At 50.3% G+C, this 24544-nt stretch overlaps 1 protein-coding gene across 5 annotated transcripts; it reads right to left on the bottom strand.

Moving 5' to 3' along the window:
- Positions 1–6267: 6267 nt before the first annotated feature.
- Positions 6268–23527, bottom strand: HNRNPD (heterogeneous nuclear ribonucleoprotein D). Of its 5 annotated transcripts, XM_078884490.1 has the most exons (10): positions 22968–23527; positions 19849–19977; positions 18824–18992; positions 17968–18126; positions 17344–17475; positions 16531–16615; positions 15401–15589; positions 13854–14394; positions 10217–10284; positions 6268–6944 (listed from the first exon to the last, which is right to left on the bottom strand). In XM_078884490.1, exons 1-8 carry the CDS (start codon positions 23345–23347, stop codon positions 14321–14323), a joined length of 1317 nt encoding a protein of 438 aa, XP_078740616.1. In that variant the 5' UTR covers positions 23348–23527; the 3' UTR covers positions 6268–6944; positions 10217–10284; positions 13854–14320. The 5 variants fall into 5 exon arrangements, with proteins under 5 accessions (XP_078740616.1, XP_078740615.1, XP_078740617.1 ...); XM_078884489.1 differs by lacking the exon at positions 10217–10284; XM_078884491.1 differs by lacking the exons at positions 10217–10284; positions 22968–23527 and adding an exon at positions 22659–22930.
- Between the last annotated feature and the right edge of the window lie 1017 nt (positions 23528–24544).

The raw sequence follows: 24544 nt of genomic DNA, 5'->3' as shown, positions 1-24544 counted from the left end.
AATTTGTATCCATCTTCTCCTTTGAAGTTATGTCTGTGTTTATATATCTGGATGGCTTCATGGCGAAACACAATGAAGGCACACCCATAGGCCAGTGATAGCGAATGTTTTCAAATAATTTCTTGCTGTGGTTGTTCCGCATGATGAAGATCGCTGGTGTTGCGTTCGAAACGTCGTGATTTGTCTTATTTTATTTCTACCTACGTGGACTTTGTACCGAAAGAACCCAAGAGAACACGTGGCGGTGGTGGCGGTGGTGGTGGCGGCGGTGGCGGCGGTTTTTTGTTTTGCTCCACTTACCAGAGGTCGCAACCGGGTACTCCATACCCGTACCCTACCCAATACCCGGCTACCCGTTTGCGACCCTGGTGCGGCCGGGTACGGGTACGGGTAGGCAGTGAGTCACTGGTGAGTCACCGTTTGTCACTCATTTCGGGTAGGGTACGGGTAGGATACGGCTACCCGTACCTGGCCGGGTACGGGTACCCGTTTGCGACCCTGGTGCGGCCGGGTACGGGTACGGGTAGGCCGTGAGTCACTGGTGAGTCACCGTTTGTCACTCATTTCGGGTAGGGTACGGGTAGGATACGGGTACCCGTACCCGGCCGGGTACGGGTACCCGTTTGCGACCCTGGTGCGGCCGAGTACGGGTACGGGGGGTAAGGAATCAAAACCCGTTTGCGAGCTCTGCCGCTTACCCGACACGGCCAACACCCGCCCTCCGCCTCTGATTCTCGACTCAACCGATGGGGGTTCAACAACGATGGCTTCACCATTCTGGCAAATCGCGCGAAGATGCTGGATGTGATTAGCAGCGAAATGTCGCGATACTCAAATCGCAAATGTTGTGGATCCACTCGTCAAACACACCGGTGGGCTAAAGTCGTGGAAATCTTTTGTCAAAGTGACGCATTTTTTTTTTACCGATTGGCCGTGTCGGGTGGTGGAGGGTCGCGACATCCTGCGACACGTTAAACGGATTCCTTTCACATTTCTCGCCGTAGCCGTTGGGGAACGGCAGCTTCTCAAAGTTAAAATTGATCGACAAATGAGAAACCACGACCGCGTTCAACAATGGCGAGAGAGACTAGTCACAATGTCATTGGACCACAGGCATAGCCGGAAGAACTGGATATCGAAGAAGTAGGGACTGAATTTTCTAAACATGAAGGCAAGAAACGCCTCGTTTTAAGAGCACGCAGTTTGTGTTAGTATTTTGTAACGACAGATTGAAGTGTGGTATATATTCGGTCTGGAAAAATTATCCAAATAATAAAAAGTAAATGAAAATTGAAATCGTGTCATTTTCTGAATTTATGCTATTTTATGTAATTATGCAAAGTATACGTTTATGTTAATTGTGGAGTTGTAATTGTATGAAGTCATGCAAGTGTATGCAATTATGCTGTTTGCAATTATGATAATTAGGCTCGGCTTAGTTGTCTAGGATTGTATCATCAACTGGGCTAATACAACGACTTATTGATTATGTTTCAGTGTGTTTGTCAGGTCTCAAAATTCAGATCTCACCGCCAGATACAGTTCTTATAATTAATATTATTAGGGGCCGTCCATAAATGACGTCACGCGATTTTGGACGATTTTTGACATCCCCCCTCAAATGACGTCACAAAGCTCCGCCCCCCCCCCCCCAAACCATATTTCCGCCCTCACAGTCGGGCATATTTGCGGAATACACCACGCCCTGGCCGTTGACCCTGCAGGCCATTGACCGAGCAACCCAACGTGTTCCTACCAGCTCCCTCCACAGCAGGACATGTGTTACCTCTTACTGGTAGGAACGAAGTGAACCAGCCTACAATAGATTATATCGTCCGTCCGTCCGATGTCCGATTAGGTGTAGCAACATCGCCCCCTACTGCAAACACTTGGCAGGACCCTACAACAACCTTTAGACTCGGTGACGCTTTCCTGGCTAAACAAGTGTAATGATACATGATGTGTATATTCTTTGGTTATTCGTTCCTACCAGCCCACCCCGCAGGGACCTGTTATAGCAGTTGTGACTCAAGGCATGTTGTGGGCATTGTTTACAGTGCTTCTGTCATGGTTTGCAATTCCTTCGTGGTGTTGGATATCTCAAGGGGAGGCACCCTCCCTGCGTATGTGACTTACTGCTACCCTGTGCTGCTGGGAGACAAAGGCGGTTTGGAGACTCTGGTCTTATGGGATCTTATCTTGGTCGTGTGTGATTTGACCTGTTTCGCCTTGTATCTCTTCTGGATGACTCTCGGTCTAATACTTCATCATAATGATTGTTGGTGTTTGTTTAACAAAGACTTGTGATGTACCGTGGTTGTTAGCTCAGGTGCGATTTGACCTGTTTCGCCTTGTATCTCTTCTGGATGACTCTCGGTCTAATACTTCATCATAATGATTGTTGGTTTATGTTTAACAAAGACTTGTGATGTACCGTGGTTGTTAGCTCAGGTGTTCCGAGGGTTTTGTTCAGCTTTGTTCTCCGTCCGTGTCGCCAGGGATCCGTGCTTCTTATTCTCCAGTTGTAGTTTGATATCCTGAGGTTGGAGACATAGCTAGGGTTTGACTCAAGCCTTCGTGATAGCCGGAACTCATTCTTTGGTTCTTTCGGTGAGCACCGGTTGATAGCGCTGGATGTCACCACGCTTGGCGTGCAGTGCCAGCCCCTACAGGATGTGGTGTGGAAGTGCCAGCTGTAGTAACTGGGTTACTAGAAGCCGTTGCACTCAGGTTGACCCGTGAAGACACGTGACCGGTTAAGTCGACAAATGTGGTGGGGGGAGGGGTGGTCACGTGGTCGGGGTCCGGATCCTGCTGGAGGATTCTGGAAGGTGGGCGTGGCCAAGGGGCGGAGCTCCCACAGGGGGACCGGCTTTGTTCATCCTGAAGAATTCTACGTCACAGGAGCGTGTAAGGCGCGCGAAATCATTTGGCAGTTCCCGCCATCACATTAGGGGTGAGTTGTTTGACCAAATATAATGGGTTAATATCTTTAAGTTGACACTTTTGTACAGCCCGCAAATTATTAATCTTCTTGGTTCTTTCGGTAAAGTCACATGACTTTACCAAAAGAACCAAGACAAAGAATCCCTGCAGTCACGAAAGCTTTGAATCGAGATGTTAGTAATGTCCGGGCCTTGGCAGACAAAAGGTTCCCCACCGCTGAATCTACGTCCTGCAGGTGGAGGGGCTAGGCGTGGTCACGTGGTCAGGGTCCAGATCCTGCTGGAGGATTCTGGAAGGTGGGCGGAGCCAATGGGCGTGGCCAATGGGAGGAGCCAGCCAACACCGCAGAGGATAGGAGCCGGGTCCCAGAACAGAGGTCCCAAACCTTTTTGGCATCAGGGACCAGTTCCGCGGAAGACAATTTTTTTCATGGACAGGAGAGGGGGGGGGCGGTCATCATTGGGTTTTTTCCCCCTTTACAAAGAAGCTCTCTGGCAACGTTTGTTTTGGACTCATTGTGGCTCAGGTTAGTAGCTTGTGGGCTTAGCAAAACCGCGGGAAAGAAGGCACGGATGGAAGTGGTAAATGAAATGGGCGGGCGACGCACGGACTCGCCGCTCTCACCTCCTGCTGTGGTGGGCCCGTTTCCTAACAGGTGCGCCTTTTGGCGTCATCTGGTCCAACACCATGTGAGACTGGGCTCTAAGGAAAGCAGTCTCGGGTGTGGACCAATCAACTTCAAGGACCATGTGAGACTGGGCTCTAAGGAAAGCTGTCTCGAGTGTGGACCAATCAACTTCAAGGACCATGTGAGACTAGGCTCTAAGGAAAGCTGTCTCGAGTGTGGACCAATCAACTTCAAGGACCATGTGAGACTAGGCTCTAAGGAAAGCTGTCTCGGGTGTGGACCAATCAACTTCAAGGACCATGTGAGACTAGGCTCTAAGGAAAGCTGTCTCGGGTGTGGACCAATCAACTTCAAGGACCATGTGAGACTAGGCTCTAAGGAAAGCAGTCTTGGGTGTGGACCAATCAACTTCAAGGACGAGACTGGGCTCTAAGGAAAGCTGTCTCGGGTGTGGACCAATCAACTTCAAGGACCATGTGAGACTAGGCTCTAAGGAAAGCTGTCTCGGGTGTGGACCAATCAACTTCAAGGACAGTGCATATCATTATCAGAGTTGTGTTTGTTGTTTGCATTATGACCGCATGACTCCTTGTAAAAAAAGTTCAGTCTTGTTTGCAGATAGAAGGGTAAAAATCCAATTATCATATTTTTACTGGCAAATGTTCCAATGGTGTAAATACTTACCGAGCTCTCACTCCGATGGTGCATTGTCTTTGAGTTGTGCGCCTTTTGGCGTCATCTGGTCCAACCCATGTGAGACTAGGCTCTAAGGAAAGCTGTCTCGGGTGTAGACCAATTAACTTCAAGGACAGTGCATATCATTATCAGTTATGTTTTTGTTTGCATTCCGACTGCAGGTATTGTGGTCTATGCAAACACGACTCCTTGTAAAAAAGGTCAGTTTTGTTGCCAGATAGAAGGATAAAAACCAATTATCCTAACAGGTTGCAGACCCCCCTTGCTCCAGAGAGACCAGCTGTGTTCATCCTGAAGAAATCTTCAACGTCCTAGAGCTGTGGTCAGGCCCGTAGCTGCGAGTTACATTGTAATTAGTGTGGTGAGCCTGGTGGTCACCACCATAAGTTGTTCTTCTGTTGAGGGGCAGTTACCCCGCGTGTCGTGTTAAATGAATGTGTTGCCTCTAAGAGAACGTCTGACTTGTTTGAACTCGCTACACTTGAGGCGTAAGCAATTGGGAAATAAACACTTACTACCCAGGAACAAAAATCGTGTGAATCAGTGTTGTCAGAGGATGTTTTTGTTTGCATGTTCACAGAGTACGTGTGGTTAATGCAGACAGGATTCCTTGAATGGACGGTTGTATTTTAACATCTTGATACAGCGGCATTAGCCGTGAAAGTGTAAACTCGATCGTGATTTGAAGCTAATAAAAGTAAAATAAAAATCAAGTGATAAGGCAATCGTGCTGTGATGGTTCCACCTGAAGACGGAAGCTTGTGTTGCCTCCGAAACGTCGTGATTTTTATTTTATTAATTTTAATTTTTCACCTACATGGTGACTTTACCGAAAACACCTAAGAATATGAATCCTTGCAGTCACGAAAGCTTCAAGTCTAGAAGTGATTTGAAGCTTTTGCGAGTGCAGGAATCCACTCTTTGGTTCTTTCGGCAAAGTCCACGTAGGTAGAAAAACCACACAGGTAGGAACAACAGGTTCCACACTGCCCACCAGGGATTATTTGTCTGTCGTGCACAAATGTGCTGTCCAACCAAGTTCCTACCTGCCCACTCCGAAGGAACGTCAGGACTAGTTACAATAATAATAAATCACGACGTTTCCATCGCCACACAAGCAATCGTCCTCAGACGAGGAAAAAACAGGTCCCTGCGGGGTGGGCTGGTAGGACCGAACAAATACGATACGAAGGGAGAGTTTGAGGCCTAGTTCTAGGCTTTAGGCCGCTGTGAGTTAATTTTTAATTAAAACATTTAAATTAAAAATTATCTCAGGGAATTATAAGGGAATGTTACACTTGTTTAGCCAGGAAAGCGTCACCGAGTCTAAAGGTTTTTGTAGGGTCCTGCCAAGTGTTTGCAGTAGGGGGCGATGTTGCTACACCTAATCGGACGGACGATATAATCTATTGTAGGCTGGTTCACTTCGTTCCTACCAGTATAATCCAGCTGTAGTTCCACTTCTGGAGGACAACCGCTTGTGTTGCGATCAAAACTCAGGAGCGCTGAACTGGTGACGACAAAATTGGGGCCACGTGACCAACACCTTCACCCGATGTGGCCGTGTCGTGTCCAGCGACACGCATTTTATATTGACGCCAGAGGTCGCAAACCGGGTACCCGATACCCGTAACCCTACCCAATACCCGGCCGGGTACAGGTAGCCGTTTGCGACCCTGGTGCGGCCATGTACGGGTTGGCCGTGAGTCACTGGTGCGTAACCGTTTGTCACTCATTTCGGGTAGGGTACGGGTAGGGAACGGGTACCCGTACCCGGCTGGGTACCCATTTGCGACCCTGGTGCGGCCGGGTATGGGTACGGGTAAGGAATCAAAACCCGTTTGCGACCTCTGATTGACGCCATCTCACCACCATCACCAATAGCCTCGACTAAAATGGACAAAGTGAAGCCCCCCTCTCTCGCCTGGGGGCACTGTGGGGTGATGGGGTGTGTGGGAGGGATACGTCCAACCCTAAGGTAGTGAAAACAAGTGGGGTGTAGGCATTTTGAATTTTATTTTCTTAAAAAAAATGGTTGCAGTGTGACGAACAAAATACTGGCAAATGGTTCGGAAATGTCCAAGGGAATGAAAATTATTTTTATCAAATTATTTTTCACCCTCCCCCCAAGATTTAAGAAAATGGAAATAAATTTTGGTTTAAAAAAAATTCTGGGGACAAACTTATTTTTGCTTTGCGTTGCAAACTCACTCACTCCCCCCCCCCAAACTCGTTCCCCTGCCCCCCCCCCCCCCAAATTTAAAATCGATCATTAAAAAAGCCTTTTTATAACAATAAAAAAACACCACAACAACAACAACGGTATAAACCGGTAAAATAACGGACCCGCTACAAAAACCACGTTACTTTTTTTTTACACACTCGGGACTTATTTATTATTCATTAACTTTCAAAATGCGGATTACGGATAGGAGGGGTAAAAAGGAACGAGTGGAGTGGGGGGGGGAGGATAGGGGGGCTTGTTTTTTGCTTAAAAAAATGAAAACTCTACCAAATAAAATGAAAAGACACAACATTTCAATACCGAAAAAAATAATGCAGCTACACAACAAAACCACAACGGGCGGAGCGGGGTGGGTGTGTAACGGACCGAGGGTTTACACGGAGACAAATCGCAGTGACGCTCGCTGGGGCGCAGACCTCCAGCCTCCAGCTGATGGGGGGGGTGGAGAGGAGGGGAGGAGGGGGCAGAAAAGAGAAGTCAACAACCACGAGCTGGGCAGACGACCGCTTGCGTAGCGCGGACACAGAGACACGGACACAGAGACACGCAGTAGCAGCAAGACTGAGGAAGTCCCGAGAGAGGGGAGGGTCCACATTGTTCCAGCCGCAGTGGCTAGGGGATGCCAACTACCTCGCCTGGTACGCAGGAGGTCGTGGGTTCGATCCCCGACATTGCAACCTTGTGGTGGTGTGGGGGTTACCCCAGGGGCTGTGAAAACGAAGTTTATCATTAAACCTCCCACTTACAAAAACAAGGTCAAGTCAAGTAGCGGGACAACAGGGGGGGGCCCCAATTATAACCGGGTTGAAAATTAACTGGGTTTGTTTTTAGACAACAGGAACGGGGGAGGGAGGGAGGAAGGGGGACTTCCACATTCTTATCGCGTAACCATCATCACCACCACCACCACCATTTCATATCATCGTCGCCACAATAAAGGCAGGGCTGGGCAGGAAAGCGCTAGCAACCAAGGCTTTTCTTTGGCTTTGCAGCTCTTGACGCAGTAATTCCCCCTCTCCCACCAAACCACGTGCCGACCTCCGTGCCACACGACTTTTGAAAAGAAAAAAACCAACCACTCGCGCGCACGCAGCAAACAACAAAAACATTTAAACTCCCTCGGCGACGAGGCAACGTTCCCGCTCAATACTCCGGCCCGTTTCAGAAAACGGGGCGTAGCGACAAACTTCACGCTAACAAAAATACAAAAAAGGCATGAACTTTCGTCTGTTGTTGTTGTAGAAGGGACGCGAGGACACGACAGAACAGACGAACATTAGTTAGTTAGCAGGGGGGGGGGTCACCCCCCCCCGCAACCCACTCTCCCCTTTAGACCTGGAAACAGTTTAACGGTAACATTACATCTCGTTAACATTACATCGACGCATGGTTAACATAGCAGATACACACGCAAGTAAGTAACCCTGGCGGTCTCTGTAAATAGGGGGGAGGGGAATGGAAGTGATGGTCGGTAGCTTTAAAGTAGCCTTACGTCAAGAACCAAGACGATTACGAATCTGTCGACAAGTAAACAATGGGGGGAGGGCCCCCCCCCCCCCACTGGCGCTTTACGGAGCAAACCGGGGGGGGTGGGAAGATGGACTGCAAACGAGAAACGGGGTTTGGGGGGGTAATCGACAGACTTGGGGGTTAACCTCCAGACAAATCAGAGAGACACTTTTATAGCGTACACACACACACGAGAGAGAGAGCGCGAGAAAGAGAGCGAGGGGGTGGGTGGGGGGGAGAAGTCTCCGTGGCCCGCTGCTTTTTAACAAACAAAAAAAACCACCGAGGAATCGCAAAGCAAGCCCACGGCACGTGGCACGGCAGTCGTCACTGCGGGTCGTAAACGGGGATCGGGGTGGTTTGTGGGTTTTCCCCGCTCTCCTTGCTCGAGAGACTCTGACGCTACAGGAGGGAGGGAGGGAGAGAGCGCGTTTGACACTCGACTAAAATAATTTGACTAATCAATAAAGTTTACCCGCCGCGGTTAAGTTCTTAGACAAATTCCGGCTGTTAAAAATTTCCCGATTGAGGCAGCTGCCCGATGACCCCCCCAATCCCCATTAGCAACTGGGGGGGGGGCACGGCCCCCCAAGGGGTTACAAAATCGACGTTACACGCACCCACAAGCGAGCCGCACTTTAATTTCTCACGGAGACAGCCAACTTGTTGGGTTATTTCACGGATGCGTCGTCACTAACACGGATCGAAAGGTCACGTGCGATTTGGGGTGGCCTTTTTGTTGCGATCGAAACGTAGCCAGAGATTATTTACCGAAAGAACCAAAGAGCACGGGATTTCCCTGCAGGTCGCGAAAGCTTCCAAGTCGAAATTAAAATGTAGGTTCCGAACCAGGAAACGATAAAACGCAAATCTCTCCCTCCCCTGGACAAGCAAAATAAAACTAAAATTAATCGCCACCAATTCCAAAAAGGTTTGGTGGTTTGTTAGCGATTACATTTGGTAACTTTCCAAACGGTCTTTGCCACAGCGCGTCGCTTTCCTGCCCACAACACACGAACCTGCGGTGGTGGTGGTTTACCCGCAAGCACACAAAACTTTGGGGATTTTTCAACGACAAAACATCAAACGGCACATCGATTAAATAACGCTTTGGCGATATTGAGCGACAGAAAACATTATCCCCCAAGCAAAACGCAAGTTGGGCGCAACCGGTTTGCCGTTATATAAAAAACAACAGCGCGCCAACAAACCCATTTCACATTAAGCCTTCACAATTTTCGGCGCTATAGAAAAAACACATTTTTAGTTTTCCTTACAACAACAATTAGAACACATCAAGACATTTCATTTTAGGGGTCGCGTTCATAAAAAAAGGGGGGGCAAGGGAGAGGTAAGAGGGCGAGAGGGAGGAGGTGGGTAAAGGTAGTAAAAAATATCGTTATTATCCGACGTTTACGATCCTGGTAAACTTGCAGCGGCGGACATAGGAAGCTACATTTGGGGAGGGGGAGGGATTTGTTACCTGCAAAAAAGTGCAAAAAACAGGGCTTTTAACCGTTAAAATAAACAACTTTTACGCCGTACGATTTGCAACCTTTACAAGTTTCGTTTTTTCTCTCGACGTCAAAGGGGAGGGGGGGGGGAAGGAATAAGACCATTAAAGCTCCCCCCGGCTATTTAATCAACGGTCCCTGCGTTATCGCGACAAAAAAAACTACATAATCGCCTTAACTCCGCGCTAGTTACTCGTTAATTTTCCCCACGGACTGAAATTCCTTTCTAGAGGGCGGTACGGTACGATCGATCATTAACGGTACGATCGATCACCAATGGTACGGAAGATCAATAACGGTACGGATGATCGATCACTAACGGTACGATCGATCACTAACGAACGGTACGATCAATCACTAACGGTACGGAAGATCGCCATCAGTACGGAAGATCGATCACTAACAGTACGATCGATCACTACGTCGAGAAGATGGGAGGGAGGGGGGAGGCAGAAGAGGATAAGGGAGTGTGGTGGGGGGGGGAGAGACAAAAAGTAAAAAAAAATAAAACCCGCAAAGTTGACGCCAACGTGGGTACGCGCGCAACGGACTTAATTTTGTTCGCAGCGGCTAAATCGTTTGACCGCCGTCCGCGTTTGGGGAGGGAGGGGGGGGGTGGTGTGAGGGTCGGGGGTAGAAAGTTCAGAAGGGATAGAAGGGGGAGGGGGGTGCCCGTACCACAAGCGCACGGTTGGGGTTTTTTTTGTGGTTCCGGGGCGAGCGATCGATCGAGCGCGCAGTGAGCCCTGCGTGGAGGGAGCGGGGTGGGGGAGAAAGGGGTAGGGGGGCACAGCGGCAGGAGAGGGAAGGGCGGATTTGGGTCCGTGATGGCTCATTTCCCCTTGTTAAACCCTCCCAACCCACCCCCCCTCTCTCATCTCAGCCACCACCATCACCAGCTCAACTACAGATTAAAAACTCCACCCCCCCCTAACTCTCTCTCTCTCGCCCCCCGCTTCTCTTTTGGTCGTACATGCCCCGTGTGTATCGTTTATTGTTAAATTGGAATCACAGTTCCTATCACCACCACTACTACATTGCTTTAATAGCTTTGTTTTGGCGATTTCGAAAACGCACGGTTTAGCCATGTTTGTTGAAGTACAAAGTTAGCCTGGCAACTTTAATCTAAACTGTCTCATGGTCATCGTTCGGACGTGCATGCCACTGGCATTTTTGCAAGCAGCGTTGATACGCGGGGGTGCTTTTTCCCCAGATTTTCTGCCGATTTTTTCCTGGACGTTTCCCTGTTGCGCGTCGTCACTTCAAAGACGCTCTTCCCCGTTCATCTTTCTCACCCCGAGTCAAGAGCCACTTGGCTCACGGGCGACACCAAACAAATACAAACTGAAACTCTCCAAGACGCTTGCGAACAAACTCCCCTCCCCCCCAACCCCTACTGGTGCACACCACCAAACTCAATTTTGCTAGGGCCGTGTTGATCTAGCAAAGGCCGGATAAAATAAATAAACCACCACCCTACAGCGCTCTACCCCCCCCCCCTGCCAACCCATGTGGCTACCGAGGACTTCAACAGAATCCCCCCGCGCCTTCGGACACGAAAACCCCACGTGACACGTAGCCCTAACAAGAATCACCCCCCCTATAGTCCCCCTAGCGACAGGCCGCACTTTGTTGGGTGGTACAAGCTAGCGAGGACCTTCAGGAAGGTCGGCAGGAGGAGGAGGTTAACGGTCGCCAAGCTTTACCTACACGCCTGGTCATCCACGTCTCATTCCCCCCACCCAGTGCTCGCGTCTGCACGCATCTAACGCCCCCAGCTCCAAGCGGGACCCAGTTCAGATTGACCCGCGAACGGGAATCGAAATGCGCAAAAGATTCAAAGCGGCGGTGGCTTTGCCACTGCTGCTGCCTGTGGTGGTGGTGGGGGGCCTGGTGAACTGCGGAGGCCGGCTACCACTTCTAGTGCCCAAGGCTCTCTCCGGCAGAAGCCGGCTACCACTTCTAGTGGAGTTGGGGGGGCGGGGCAAGAGCTTGCAGGTGGCATAGGGGACCGAGATGACTGGCCGATCGATGGGGGCATCATCACCTGTGCCACAACTTGACGCACGCACACACACACGACGACACGCACACAATGTAAACTGGGCCATCCCCCTTCTCGTGTTAGGGTTTTACACGTTCGTGGCGGGTACGCAAGACGGCTTTTCGCAACTACCGTAATCAATAGATTCTACTTTTCGGCGGAGTTAGGCGATTTACTTTCACCGTCAAAACGCTATTTTAATAAAAACACGCGGTTCTACTTTTAAGTTACTTTGGCAACTTCCAGAGAGACGTTACTATTACTATTTTTCTAAAAATGATCTCTGCTTTCGATATAAAAAAACTGTTTTTATCCGTCTGCTTAACGCGCTTTTCCCAGCGAGGAACGCTTTTACGCCGCCGGTTTAATTTAAACGGGAGCACAAAAACGTTTTGACGAGAGACGTTTTTTGTTTTTTTTACGCGCACGTAATAAAAAAACCGCGTACGGATAGAGGAAATAAACAAAGGATGGGGCCTTCTTCAGCTCGGCCGTTATATATATAAAAACAAAGGCCTCACACCACAGACCAGCGATTCAAAACCCTGTACATGGGGAAGGGGGGGGGACATTTCAAAAGATCGTCGTCGTCACAGGCAAGTTCGGTCAGCCGTCAGTCAAGTCACACAGAGCGGCCAAAAAATAAAACGTTCCAAGGCAAACGTTTCCCCAGATCAAGACTAGCGGGCGAGGGCCGGGAGGGTTGGTCACTGAGATCCAAAACTCACAAAATGGGTGTTAGAGGCAGTGGATTTTGGGGCCCCGTGAACAATTTGTCACTCACAAAAAGGGCGAGAATCTGATCCCTCGGGACGACCGACGGTGGGAAGTTAACGTTAACGATTCTGGAGCATGGATGGGTTTTGTTCGGTGTGCCAACAACGTTCCAATTGGACGTGACGATTGCCAATAAACTATTTTTTTGTTTTAGCAGGCAAGGCCACAGTGAGAGCGAGCGCTTTCACAAGCGGAGCTGGCCTACCGCAAAATTAAATAGGCCCCATCCCCTCCTGACCGAGTGTGGCTTATCGACACGTGGAAATTTATAACGGCCAAATAATTACTTAAGAACGCTCGATGTAGATTCCGAAAATGTTGGGTGGGGGGGGGGGGAGAAAAATCCCCATGGCTTCGGAGGGATAAGTCGCAAACTTTAAACAAAGGCGTTCGGGGTCGGGATGGAACCCACGACCGTCCAGTGTATACCAGGCATAGAAGTTTTGGTGGGTTAGATCGCCATGTAGATGTGTCGTTAAAACCCACCACCACCCAACACGGCCAGCCAGTAAGGCTCGTGTCGCGTAAACAAAACGTGACGATTGAGCGTGTTGCTACCGAAGCGTCGTGAACTATTACCATTTTGTCTACCTACGTGGACTTTATCGAAAGAACCAAAGAGAATGATTTCTGCAGTCACGAAAGCTTAAAATCAAGAGAGAATGTGCCAATTCGTCACTATTATGGAGATTGGTCGCGAAAGCCAACGTTAAATCGGAGGGGTTTTGGGCGAAGCTAAAGGAGAAAAACACCTTTACAGAAGGATTTGACTCTGAAAATAAAGTGTGTGTGTATACACAGCTACTGGTTCGTCGAGATTTGTAATAATGTTACTCTTTGGCCGGTCAGTGAGGGAAGGACAGGGTGGGGGGGGGTGGGAGGTAGGGTGGGGGGGGGTTAGAGGTGGTTTGTTGAACAAGACACAACACAAACACACGCACACGTGTGAATGAAACGCATTTCAGAAACGACAGTTTTAGAATAAAACACGATTGTACAAATGCTCCCGGGGAAAAATAGGGAAGCTAAAAAAATGCGTTAAGTCTTCTCAAATATCAGAGAAAGTTATCTGTAAACAAGGGAAGATTACGTTGACGAAGTTTCACTTCTTTTACACGTTTACAAAATACGGATTAAGTTTACACTTTAAACCAACACAGGAGCAGCGCTGTTAAGAAACGAGTAGTTGAAATTAGAAACCGTAGACTTACACACACACAACGGTTATTACCCCATAAAAACAATTAACCTCAAGAATAGCATCAATTCTCGCGGCCCGATAAAACACCAACTCGCCCATCGGCATCAGTTTAACAAAACACATCGCAACAAAATCACTCGGCTGCCAATTTAAAAACCAGCAATCTTGCGACCACACCACTCATCACCACCATAGCCATCTTAGACACACAGGCTCAGCAATTTAAAAAAGTATCGGCAATAGACTAACAGAATAACTCCGACAATCTCCAGCGTGTCTCTCTCCTCGCTTACCGTGGTCACTTTCTGGGGCCTCCTCCCTCCAACCCCCCTCCACCCAAACCCTCCCCCCCAGTGCCAGAGCTCACTCCCTCCCAGTCTACCTCAACCAGACTCCCTCCCCACCACCATCCCTCCTCCCTCCCCTCATCATCACCACCCCCGTCCCCTCCTCGTCCACCACCACGGGGCTATCCCGCGCCATCACCACCCCCCCTCAAGACTGAGGGGTTGGAAGAACAACGCGGGAGCCCGGGGCACGGACGAAGAGCCGGACAGGAAAGCGAGGAGCTGAGGGGAAGACCTTCGGCAAGTGGTGGTGGGGGAGCCTCCGGCAGCAGCAGGGAGAGAGGGAGAAAGACTCTGGCCCGGTAGTAGGGGGGGGTCACCGCACGTCGTGGGGAGCGGCTACGGGAAGAGGGGGGGGGCACGCGGCATGGAGGAGGAGGCCCCACGTTGAATCCTTGGGGGGCGGTGGGCGCTCAGTAGGGCCGGTAGCTGGTCTGGTGGGTGCCGCCGCGGCGAGGTGCCTTGCCGTAGCCGCCCTGCTGCCCCGCTGGGGACGACGGGGACGACGACGCCGGGACAAACACAGGGAACAGGCCGGTGAGAAGTGCGTACAAGCTGGCGTGTGCAAGGTACAAGCCTAAGTGTGTGCATAGTGGATAGGCCAGTGTGTATTGTGTAGCATGTGCATAGTGTATAGACCAGCATGTATATAATGTATGTGCCAGCGTGTGTATAATGTACAGGCCAGCAGTGTGTATTATGTATATTCCAGCGTGTATGTGTAGCTCACAGCGCGTGCATAGTGTATAGACCAGCAGTGTGTATAATGTATATTCTAGTGTGTATTGTGTAGCCCACAGCTCGTGCATAGTGTGTAGACCAGCAGTGTGTATTATGTATATTCTAGTGTGTATTGTGTAGCTCACAGCGCGTGCATAGTGTATAGACCAGCGTGTATATAATGTATGTGCCAGCGTGTGTATAATGTACAGGCCAGCGTGTATATATAATGTACAGGCCAGCAGTGTGTATATGTATATTCTAGTGTATGTGTAGCTCACAGCACGTGCATAGTGTATAGGCCAGTGAGTATAATGTGTAACCCACAGTGGGTGCATAATGTATAGGCCAGCACCAAGTGTAATGTATATGCCAGTGTGTATAATGTACATGCCAGCGTGTATATGTGCCAGCGTGTGTATAATGTACAGGCCAGCAGGAACTATAATGTATATGCCAGTGTGTGTATAATGTACGTGCCAGCGTGTATATAATATGTACAGGCCAGCATGTATATATAATGTATGTGCCAGCGTGTATATAATGTACAGGCCAGCATGTATATATAATGTATGTGCCAGTGTGTATTGTGTGTAACCCACAGCGCATAGTGTATAGGCCAGCGAGCATAATGTATGTGCCAGTGTGTAGATCATGTACAGGCCAGCATGTATATATATAGTATGTGACAGTGTGTAGATCATGTACAGGCCAGCGTGTATATATATAGTATGTGACAGTGTGTAGATCATGTACACCACCACCCCTCGTACCTCCGTAGTCCCCGTAGCTGCCCTGCCCGTAGCCGTAGTAGTTGTAGCCCGTGTAGTCGTAGCTGTTGGGGTAGCCCCCGTACCCGCCGTAGCCCTGGCCGTAGCCGCCGTAGCCTCCGTAGCCGCCCTGGCCGTAGTAGCCGCCGCCCCCGCCGCCGCTGTAGCCCTGCGTGTAGCCCTGGGCGGAACCTGCAGGGGCCGCGGGAGGTCACAGCGGGAGGTCACAGCGGGAGGTCACAGCGGGAGGTCACAGCGGGAGGTCAAGACGTGGCTGTCGAGTGGCGGACGGATGGGTGGTGGTGGAGCAGTCTGATGCGTTGGTTGGTGGGCAAGGCGGAGATGTTCGTGGTAGCACCGTTTTTAAAAAGCGATCGTCAGCGCCATCGTCGCCGTGGAACGGACAGAGGTCGCAAACGGGTTTTGATTCCTTACCCGGTCGCACCAGGGTCGCAAATGGATACCCGTACCCTACCCGTACCCTACCCGTACCCTACCCGTACCCTACCCGTACCCTACCCGTACCCTACCCGGCTGGGTACGGCCCTTGGGCGGCTCACGAAAATAATTTGGCAGCTCCAGCCATTACATTAGGGGAGAGTTAAAATTAAATGACAAAACATAACAGGCTAATCTTTAAGGCGATTACTTTGTATGGCGTCGCAAATGATCTTTGGCAGACAAGAAAGGTTCCTCACCCCTGTTCTAAAGAAATATAAATCTGGCATGTCCGGCACCCCCAGAAAGGGGTAAAGCTGTGCGAACCCCCCCAGGTGAACAAGCATTGGTCACTATGAGACATCTCCTTTACCAGTGGCAACATAGTAGTAAGCTTTTATCCTTTAAACTGGTACAAAACTGACACCTTTATACAAGGCGTCATGTTTGCATAGACCACAATACCTGCAGTCATAATGCAAACAAAAACACAACTCTGATGATGATAATGATAAGCACTGTCCTTGAAGTTGATTGGTCCACACCCGAGACAGCTTTACTTAGGAGCCTAGTCTCACATGGTGTTGGACCAGATGACGCCAAAAGGCGTACAACCATTGGTCTCAAAACGCTTTGGGGGGGGCACGCCACCTCGCCCCCCAACAAACTGCACGGGGGTGGGGGGGGTCATTCACCTCCTCGCCCTCGGCCTCCGCGCCCGCCGCGCCCGCTCTGCTGCTGCTGGTAGACGTCCTTGGGCTGGGCCAGCTTGATCTCACACTGCTCACGCCACGCGGCGAGGGGACAACGCAGAAACACGCGGTGAACATGGCGGAGAGGTTGAACGGGGGACGGGGGGGATGAAAGGAAAGTCGTTAGGTGATGAGAGTCGAACGGTGGAGAGATGAGTAGAGTGAGATGAGTAGAGTGAGATGAGTAGAGCGAGAGAGCCATGAGAGGCCGCGTGGGTTGGGTTGGAGGTAGCGCCCCTCCCCCCTCACCTTGCTGAGTAGTGGTGGAGAGATGAGTAGTGTGAGATGAGTAGAGTGAGATGAGTATAGCAAGAGAGCGATGAGAGTCAGCGTGGGTTGGAGGTAGCACCCCTCTCCCCTCACCTTGCTGAGGAGAGATGAGTAGAGTGAGATGAGTAGAGTGAGATGAGTATAGCAAGAGAGCGATGAGAGTCAGCGTGGGTTGGAGGTAGCACCGTTCTCCCCTCACCTTGCTGAGGAGAGATGAGTAGAGTGAGATGAGAGATGAGTAGAGCGAGATGAGAGAGAGTAGAGCGAGAGAGCCATGAGAGTCAGCGTGCGTTGGGGGGTAGCGCCCCCCCCCCCCCCACACCTTGCTGAGTAGAGTGGAGAGATGAGTAGTGTGAGATGAGAGATGAGTAGAGCGAGATGAGAGAGTAGAGAGATGATGAGTAGAGTGAGATGAGTAGAGTGTAGAGCGAGAGAGCCATGAGAGTCAGCGTGCGTTGGGGGGTAGCGCCCCTCCCCCCCCCTCACCTTGCTGGCGCCCACGTCGTGGAACTTCTTCTCCATGCAGCGCTTCACCGACGACTCCTCCTTGAAGGTGATGAAGCAGAAGCCGCGGCGCTTGCTCGTCTTGCTGTCCATGGGCAGCTCAATCGCCTCGATCTGAGCACGGAAGGGGAGAGGCGACAGGTCAGGCAGGGTGGACACGCACACCCAACAGAGACCCAGAGACCCCCCCAAAACCAAACAAACCCCCAACACCACCCCAACAGACACCCCAAACACCTCCCAAGACCCAACAGACCCCCCAACAGACCCCCCAACACCAAACAGAGACCCCCAAAACCACCAACAGACCCCCAAACACCCCCCAAGATCCCAACAGACCCCCACCACCACAGAGACCCCCAAAACCACCAACAGACCCCCAAACACCCCCCAAGATCCCAACAGACCCCCACCACCAAACAGAGACCCCCAAAACCACCAACAGACCCCCAAACACCCCCCAAGATCCCAACAGACCCCCACCACCACCCCAACAGACCCCCAAAAGACCCAACAGACCCCCAACACCAAACAGATACCCCCAAACATCCCAACAGACCCCCCCAGCTCAAGCTTTTGGCCACAGCGACCCGTGGCTCCACGCACCTCCCCGTAGCTGCTGAAGTACTCGCGGATCTTGTCCTCGGGGGTGTCGGGGCTCATGCCGCCCACAAACACCTTCTTGACGGGCTCGCGACGCATCGCCTTGGCGCGCTTGGGGTCGATCACGCGGCCGTCCAGCTTGTGGTCTTTGTGGTCCTGGACCTAGCGGGGGGCGAGATGGAGGGAGGTCATCAGCGTCGTCGTCGTCGTGTGTGTGTAAAGCAAGGTCAGAGTACATTCACAAACAACGCAAGCGCATACAACATTTCGATTTAAAGCTTTCGTGACTGCAGGGATTCATATTCTTGGTTCTTTCGGTAAAGTCACGTAGAAGGGAAGTAATACAATAATAAAAATAAAAGTGAGATTCATATTATTATATTATTATGTTTAATTTTATTATTTTATTACTTCCCTTCTACGTGACTTTACCGAAAGAACCAAGAAGATGAATCCCTGCAGTCACGAAATCTTTAAATCGAAATTTAAACAAAGTTGCTGTTTCTTAAAATAAACTTTTTTTAAGGATTCATATTCTTGGTCCTTACGGTAAAGTCACGTAGAAGGGGGAAAACAGGAGCCGAAATATTATTTATTTATTATTTTTCTTTTATTTTTTACCTCATTGTATTTCATTTTACACTTTTTTTCTTTCATTTTTTATTTGATGTTTTCTTTCTATCATTTTATTATTTCCCTTCTACGTGAGAAGGGAAATTCAACCAAGAAGATGAATCCCTGCAGTCACGAAAGCTTTACATCGAAATTTAACCGTGCTCACGTCTGAACTTCTTTTGAGCCGTACGGAGCCACTGGTGCTAAAAAGAGCCGTCACAGCCCATCGGATCGTCTGCCTTACCCTGTCAACGCTGCCAGGGTCCTTGAAGAGAACGAATCCAAATCCCCGGGACCGCCCGGTCATGGGGTCCACTTTGATGGTGCAGTCAACAACCTCGCCAAACTTGCTGAAGTAGTCTTTGAGGTCTTTCTTGGACGTCTCCCAACTCAACCCCCCCACAAACATCTTCCTGTTGTGCGCACAGACACCCACCCACGCAGACACACACAGACACCCACCCACGCAGACACACACACAGTCACACACACAGACACCCAGTCACACACAGACACACACCCACGCAGACAGACACACACGCAGACACAGACACCCACCCACGCAGTCACACACAGACAGACACACAGACACCCACCCACGCAGACACACGACACCCACACAGTCACACACCCACAAGACACCCACACAGTCACACACCCACAAGACACCCACACAGTCACACACCCACACAGACACACACACGAGACGCGACGCGACACGGAGTGGGGGAGACACACACACCCAGAGAGACACACACGGTTAGTACAGACGAAGGGCAACTTCACAGTATACAACGGTGGTCATTAGGGTTATACCATTAAGAGTTACGCGAGGGACGAGCCCTGGGATTCGAGAAAATAAACGATGGTTACCATTCAAACACTCAAAACAAACATTGCAATTAGTCCGTTAACGTTTTCAATTACGGGGGGCGATACAATTAACTTGCAGTGTTGGCAGCTTGCGTGCCATCAACATGGCACACACACACACCTTTGAAGATTCGCTTTCAGATAAGATAAAATTTCTCCCGTTAAGTTTTCCGCTTACCTCTTAAAATACGAATAGTTTTACGGTATTTTAGATCCGGATATTTATTCTAAAAAAAAAATCAGCAATAATAGTATATGGTGCGTAGCAATTATATAGAAATGGTTACATAGCAGACGGACCTTATATCGCAACGACGCTGGCTATCGTTCGATACAAGCCAACCAAATCGGGAGGGCGCAAAGGGAGTGGGTGGGCAAAGTAACGCAAGGCCTCACAGCAAGATGGGCCACGATTCGATGCCAGACCCAGGCGCCTCTGTGTGCGATGGCGATGGACTCTGTTGTGTGGCATCCCCCTGCTCTGACGCATTGGATTCCTCCGTGACGTCTGCTTTCTTCCCATTGCTAAACGAAAGGAAATAGTGTGTATAAGTATAAAAACACAAGTCACTTCTGCCGCATTGAATAAAGGATTCATCGACGCGAATTGGGGACGTTAGATCAAAATGTATAGAACGCGATGACCGATGCGTATTTAGGGGGAGGAGGGGGGAGAAACACATTTTTTTCCTTTACAACGCGGGATATGCGAATCGGTATAATGTGTAAATAGAACACAATCGCGTTAACGAAGCTACGTCACGCGAGTAGGAGAATAGGCCGTTGGCAAGCAGCTGCCTCGGCGTAGAATCATCATCATCATCAACATCATGTCGTCATCGCATAAGGCACTGGGGGGGATACTGCTGGATGCCCTGCGTGTTAAGCATCCCTAATCGCACAAGATTGGCCTTTGCACTCCCCCGCTAGATTGTATATATAGTTAGTCGTTGTCATTATAAACGCAGATTTTTCCCGCAAGGCAGCATGTTCCTGCTACTAGTAGTAGTAGTATCAGTACAGTATTAAGTAGCTACTACTACTGTGCTGATATTACACTACTGTGCTGATAGTAGCAAGTAGCTACTACTACGCTGATATTACACTACTGTGCTGATAGTAGCAAGTAGCTACTACTACTGTGCTGATATTACACTACTGTGCTGATAGTAGCAAGTCGCTACTCGCTGTTACTATCAGCACGGTGCTTGTGGCCCAGCCAGCACGAAAAACCCGACTGCCTTTGTCTCTTAGTGCCGATTTTTATTGCTGCTGCTGCTTCACACATCACCGCATTACACAACTCATTTGATAGGCAGTCAACCTGGTGGTCAGACTTGCAGCGCTGTAACCCACTGCCACAGCAATTTTGACTTTAAAAACTTTCCACGTGCGCGGCTGTACTCGAAAGAAGTCAAGAATATGAACTACCCCAAACTACTTTAGCAGTTTTTTCTCACTGTGGGTGTCCCCCACCTGATGACGATTGCTTGTGTTGCGATCGAAATGTCGTGATTTATTAATTAGTCTACCCACGTGGACTTTACCTAAAGAACCAAGAGTAACATATTAACTAGCGCATTAGTTTGGTGGCTGGAAGAGGTCCAGTTAAATCTAAATTGAGGGATAAATCTTGCAGTTTTAAGCTTTAGTGACTGCAGGAATCAATACTCTTTGGTTCTTTCGGTAAAGTTACGGAGGTAGAAAACTAATAGATCACACACAAGCGCTCGTCCTCGGGCAGACAGAATAATCCAGCAGTTGAACGCCCGAATCAGCCTAAGAGGGCCCAAACAAAATCCTCCAACCAGCTTTAAATAGTTTCCCAAAGTTAAATAATTTCAAAAGACCTCTTGCTTTAGGCCGAGCCGACCTAGAGGGTGGCCAGGCCCCAAGGACACGTGGAGGAGTGCTTCGGGCAACACGTGGGGTACATTTCAGCAGAGCTGAGATGTTGGCTTTTGAAGCCACGGAGGTGGTTTTATGTAACCCAAGTGGGCCCCACGTTTTAAATAAAAAAAGAGACCGACGAAGATTTTAAATAAACGTGGCCATCAAAAAAATCAACAGCATAACATAACGAACAACAAATTAGGCGGTAAAAATTTACGCGGGTGGAGGTGCGGGTTTAAATAATAAAAAAGAGAATTAATAATTGTGGCTTCACAAATGTCCATTTTAAAAAACGACCGCGTATAAAATGGCGGCCGGCCGGAGTTTAAACAACAACTTTAACATCCGTCGGCATCTGCCCTTAAGAACGCCGCCATCGGGACCCCCCAAGTGCTCCCGATGATGGACGCGCAAAAACGCCGCCGATTTGTAAACATGACCCGAGTAATTGCGATTAAGAGTAATCAAATATACGCCGCCCGATGCCGTTGTAGTCCGGCAAAGGGGCCATCATCATCGCCATGCCTCGCAACGAACGAGACAAAATCCGACTGCATCCGACCATCAAACATCACCATCGGCTCCTAACATCGTTACGGCTCGCGACATTAAACTGGGCTCGTTGTGGAATTGTGAATATTGAAACGTTTCGTTGTCGGCTAAAGCCGTTCTCGTCGTTAACACAAAAAACAACCTCCCTCCCTTCTTCCCGCCATTAAAACGAGCGACGAAAACAAAAACGTCCTCGCGCATAATCCGTCGGCATCGCGCCCTTAAAACATCGCCATCGATCGTTAAAATGTTCAATCGATTGATGAAATACAACTACGCCACTATTAAACGCTTTTAATTTAACTCTTCCCCAAAATCGCGGTGAAAAATCACCACGAAATAAACAAAAAATCGCTTTCCCGCGCTAAAGCGCCGCCATTCTCAATGGGGGGGAGGGACGCAGTTTTCAAGGTCCCCCATTGTTTTGTCATCTAATTTAATTAAATCCGTTCGCATCCGCCGTCAAAGCGACGCCATCGACACGAACAAATCCCACCGCCCTTTAGCCCGAACCCCAGCGAGCACGACGACGTCCACCATAACAGTCTCGCTCCTTCCGATCATCGCCATTTATTCGAACGAAAGCGACGACGGTGTCGATGGTCGAGAGCTACAACATCAGCAATGGCGGCGCTGCAGTCCCAACGAGCTTCTCTAACGCCGCCGCAATCCGCAGCCATCCGCCCCGAAATCGTCCCCAATGGCTCCCGCCACACCGCGCAACGCCACCGCCATCACCCCGCACAGCCCCCATCGCCTGCCTTTTGTGCGGCCGAGGCGCTCGCTGAGCGCGGCCTCGCTTTTTCGAGCTGCGTTCTCCTCCCATCATCATCGCCGCCGCCATCGCCTCCTCCTCCCCGGTCTCCTCATCCTCATCGTCGTCGTCGTCGCTAGCCTCCTCGGCTTCCTCCTCCTCCTCAACCCCCTCATCAACAACCTCACCTACAACCTCATTCTCATCAACCGCCGCCACTTCTACAACCTCCTTCCCCAACACCACCACAGCCGCGTCCGCCATTGCTTCTTCCCCACCCCCACCAAGCCCCTTGTCGTTTTGTGTGCAACTTTACCCGTCATCCTCCTCGCCCCGACTCGCGTTGATCTTCGCCCCCTCCTCGTCGACGATCCCTCCGCCGCCCGCACCGCCGCCGCCACCGCCACCGCCGCCGGACTGTTCACCGCCATGCCCACCGCTACCTCCGCCAGCCACCACAGAGCCGGCAGCACCACCAGCCGAGCCTGGGCCACCGCCGCTGCCACCGCCGCCGCCACCGCCACCACCGCCGCCGCCGCCGCCATCGCCACCCTGATCCATCATCTGATAGTCGTCGGCCGTCAGCTCGGAGAAGTCCTGAGCGCCCGAGCCTGAGCCGGGCCCTCCTGCTCCGCCGCCGCCGCCGACAGAGTCGTAGCCGGCGCCGTTGGACGAGTAGTCTCCGTAGTCCGCCATCGTTGTCTGGTTTGTTGCTTAAAAGCGAGAAGGGGTTGTCGCGGTGCTGATGATGGCGGAGATTTGCTCGAGAAGGCAAAGGCGGAGGAGGATGGACGCGGATGGAGGAGGATGGGTGGGAGGTGGTCGCTGCTGACCTCCGCTGTTGCTGAGCGAGAGGGAAGGGGAGTCGTAGGGGGCGGGCGGGCGCCCTTATATAGCAAACGGATTGGAGGGGATGGGGCGGGGCTAACGGAGGGGGAGGAGCTACATAAATTATGTTAATGTAGCGGCTGCAGCCTCTCGGCCAATGGGGAGTCGAGGCGCGTTGATTGCGTTGGCGCGGCGGCCCGATCTCCACCTTCCTTCGCGATCATTTCGGGAGCGGGTTGCATAAATTATGTTAATGAGGCGGGAGCCCCTCGGCCAATAGGGGAGAGGCACGGATTTTAATGAGCTCGACCGTTGGTCACGTCCATGGATTGTAAACAGGTGGCGGGGGGGAGGGGCTGAATAAATTATGCTAATGAGGAGATATGGGCCCCTCGGCCAATTGGGAGCGGGCCGCATAAATTATGTTAATGCAGCGCGTTGATCACGGGGGGAAAGGGAGGGGTGGTATAAATTATGCTAATGAGGTGGCGCGAGACCGGTGGGGGGCCCTTGACCAATTGGCATCGGGCCGAATTAATTATGTTAATTAGGCCTCTGAATCTGGGATGGGTGCGTTTGTATTCGTGCAGGATCAGGAGGAATCCGATGAGCTATGAAGCTCTTTAGCTCAAAGATTTGGAAAATAAAAAAAAGTTTAAAATCAAAACCGCTTTTGTTGCCATCGAAACGTCGTGGGGGTTTTTTTTTGCTTTTAATTATTTTAAATTTATTTTGAATTTTATTATTTTTTATTTTATGATTTTTAATTTTATTCTATTTCAAGTAATTATTTTGAATTTTATTATTTTTAATTTTATTATTTCTAACTTAGGCGACTTTACCGAAAGAGCCAAGGACACGAATTCCAGCAGTCACGAAAGTTTTCAGTCAAAATGTTGACGACCTCGCCAGGTGTACAGGAGGTCGTGGGTTCTACCCCGTGACACTGGGAGATGTTGACCACCTCGCCTGGTCTACAGGAGGTCGTGGGTTCTACCCCGTGACACTGGGAGATGTTGACCACCTCGCCTGGTCTACAGGAGGTCGTGGGTTCTACCCCGTGAC

The sequence above is a fragment of the Lampetra fluviatilis genome, assembly GCF_964198595.1.
Source record: "Lampetra fluviatilis chromosome 45 unlocalized genomic scaffold, kcLamFluv1.1 SUPER_45_unloc_3, whole genome shotgun sequence".
NCBI classification, from domain to species: Eukaryota; Metazoa; Chordata; class Hyperoartia; order Petromyzontiformes; family Petromyzontidae; genus Lampetra; species Lampetra fluviatilis.
This window is presented reverse-complemented; position numbering and strand designations above follow the sequence as displayed.

Excerpts from the sequence above, each read along its gene's own strand:
- HNRNPD (XM_078884490.1), bottom strand. The coding sequence starts at position 23,347 with ATGGCGGACTACGGAGACTACTCGTCCAACGGCGCCGGCTACGACTCT. Across the intron at positions 18,993-19,848 it reads GAATCGTGGCCCATCTTGCT|GAAGATGTTTGTGGGGGGGT; the intron begins GTGAGGCCTTGC and ends TGCGCACAACAG. Across the intron at positions 16,616-17,343 it reads ACGACGTGGGCGCCAGCAAG|TGTGAGATCAAGCTGGCCCA; the intron begins GTGAGGGGGGGG and ends TGGCGTGAGCAG.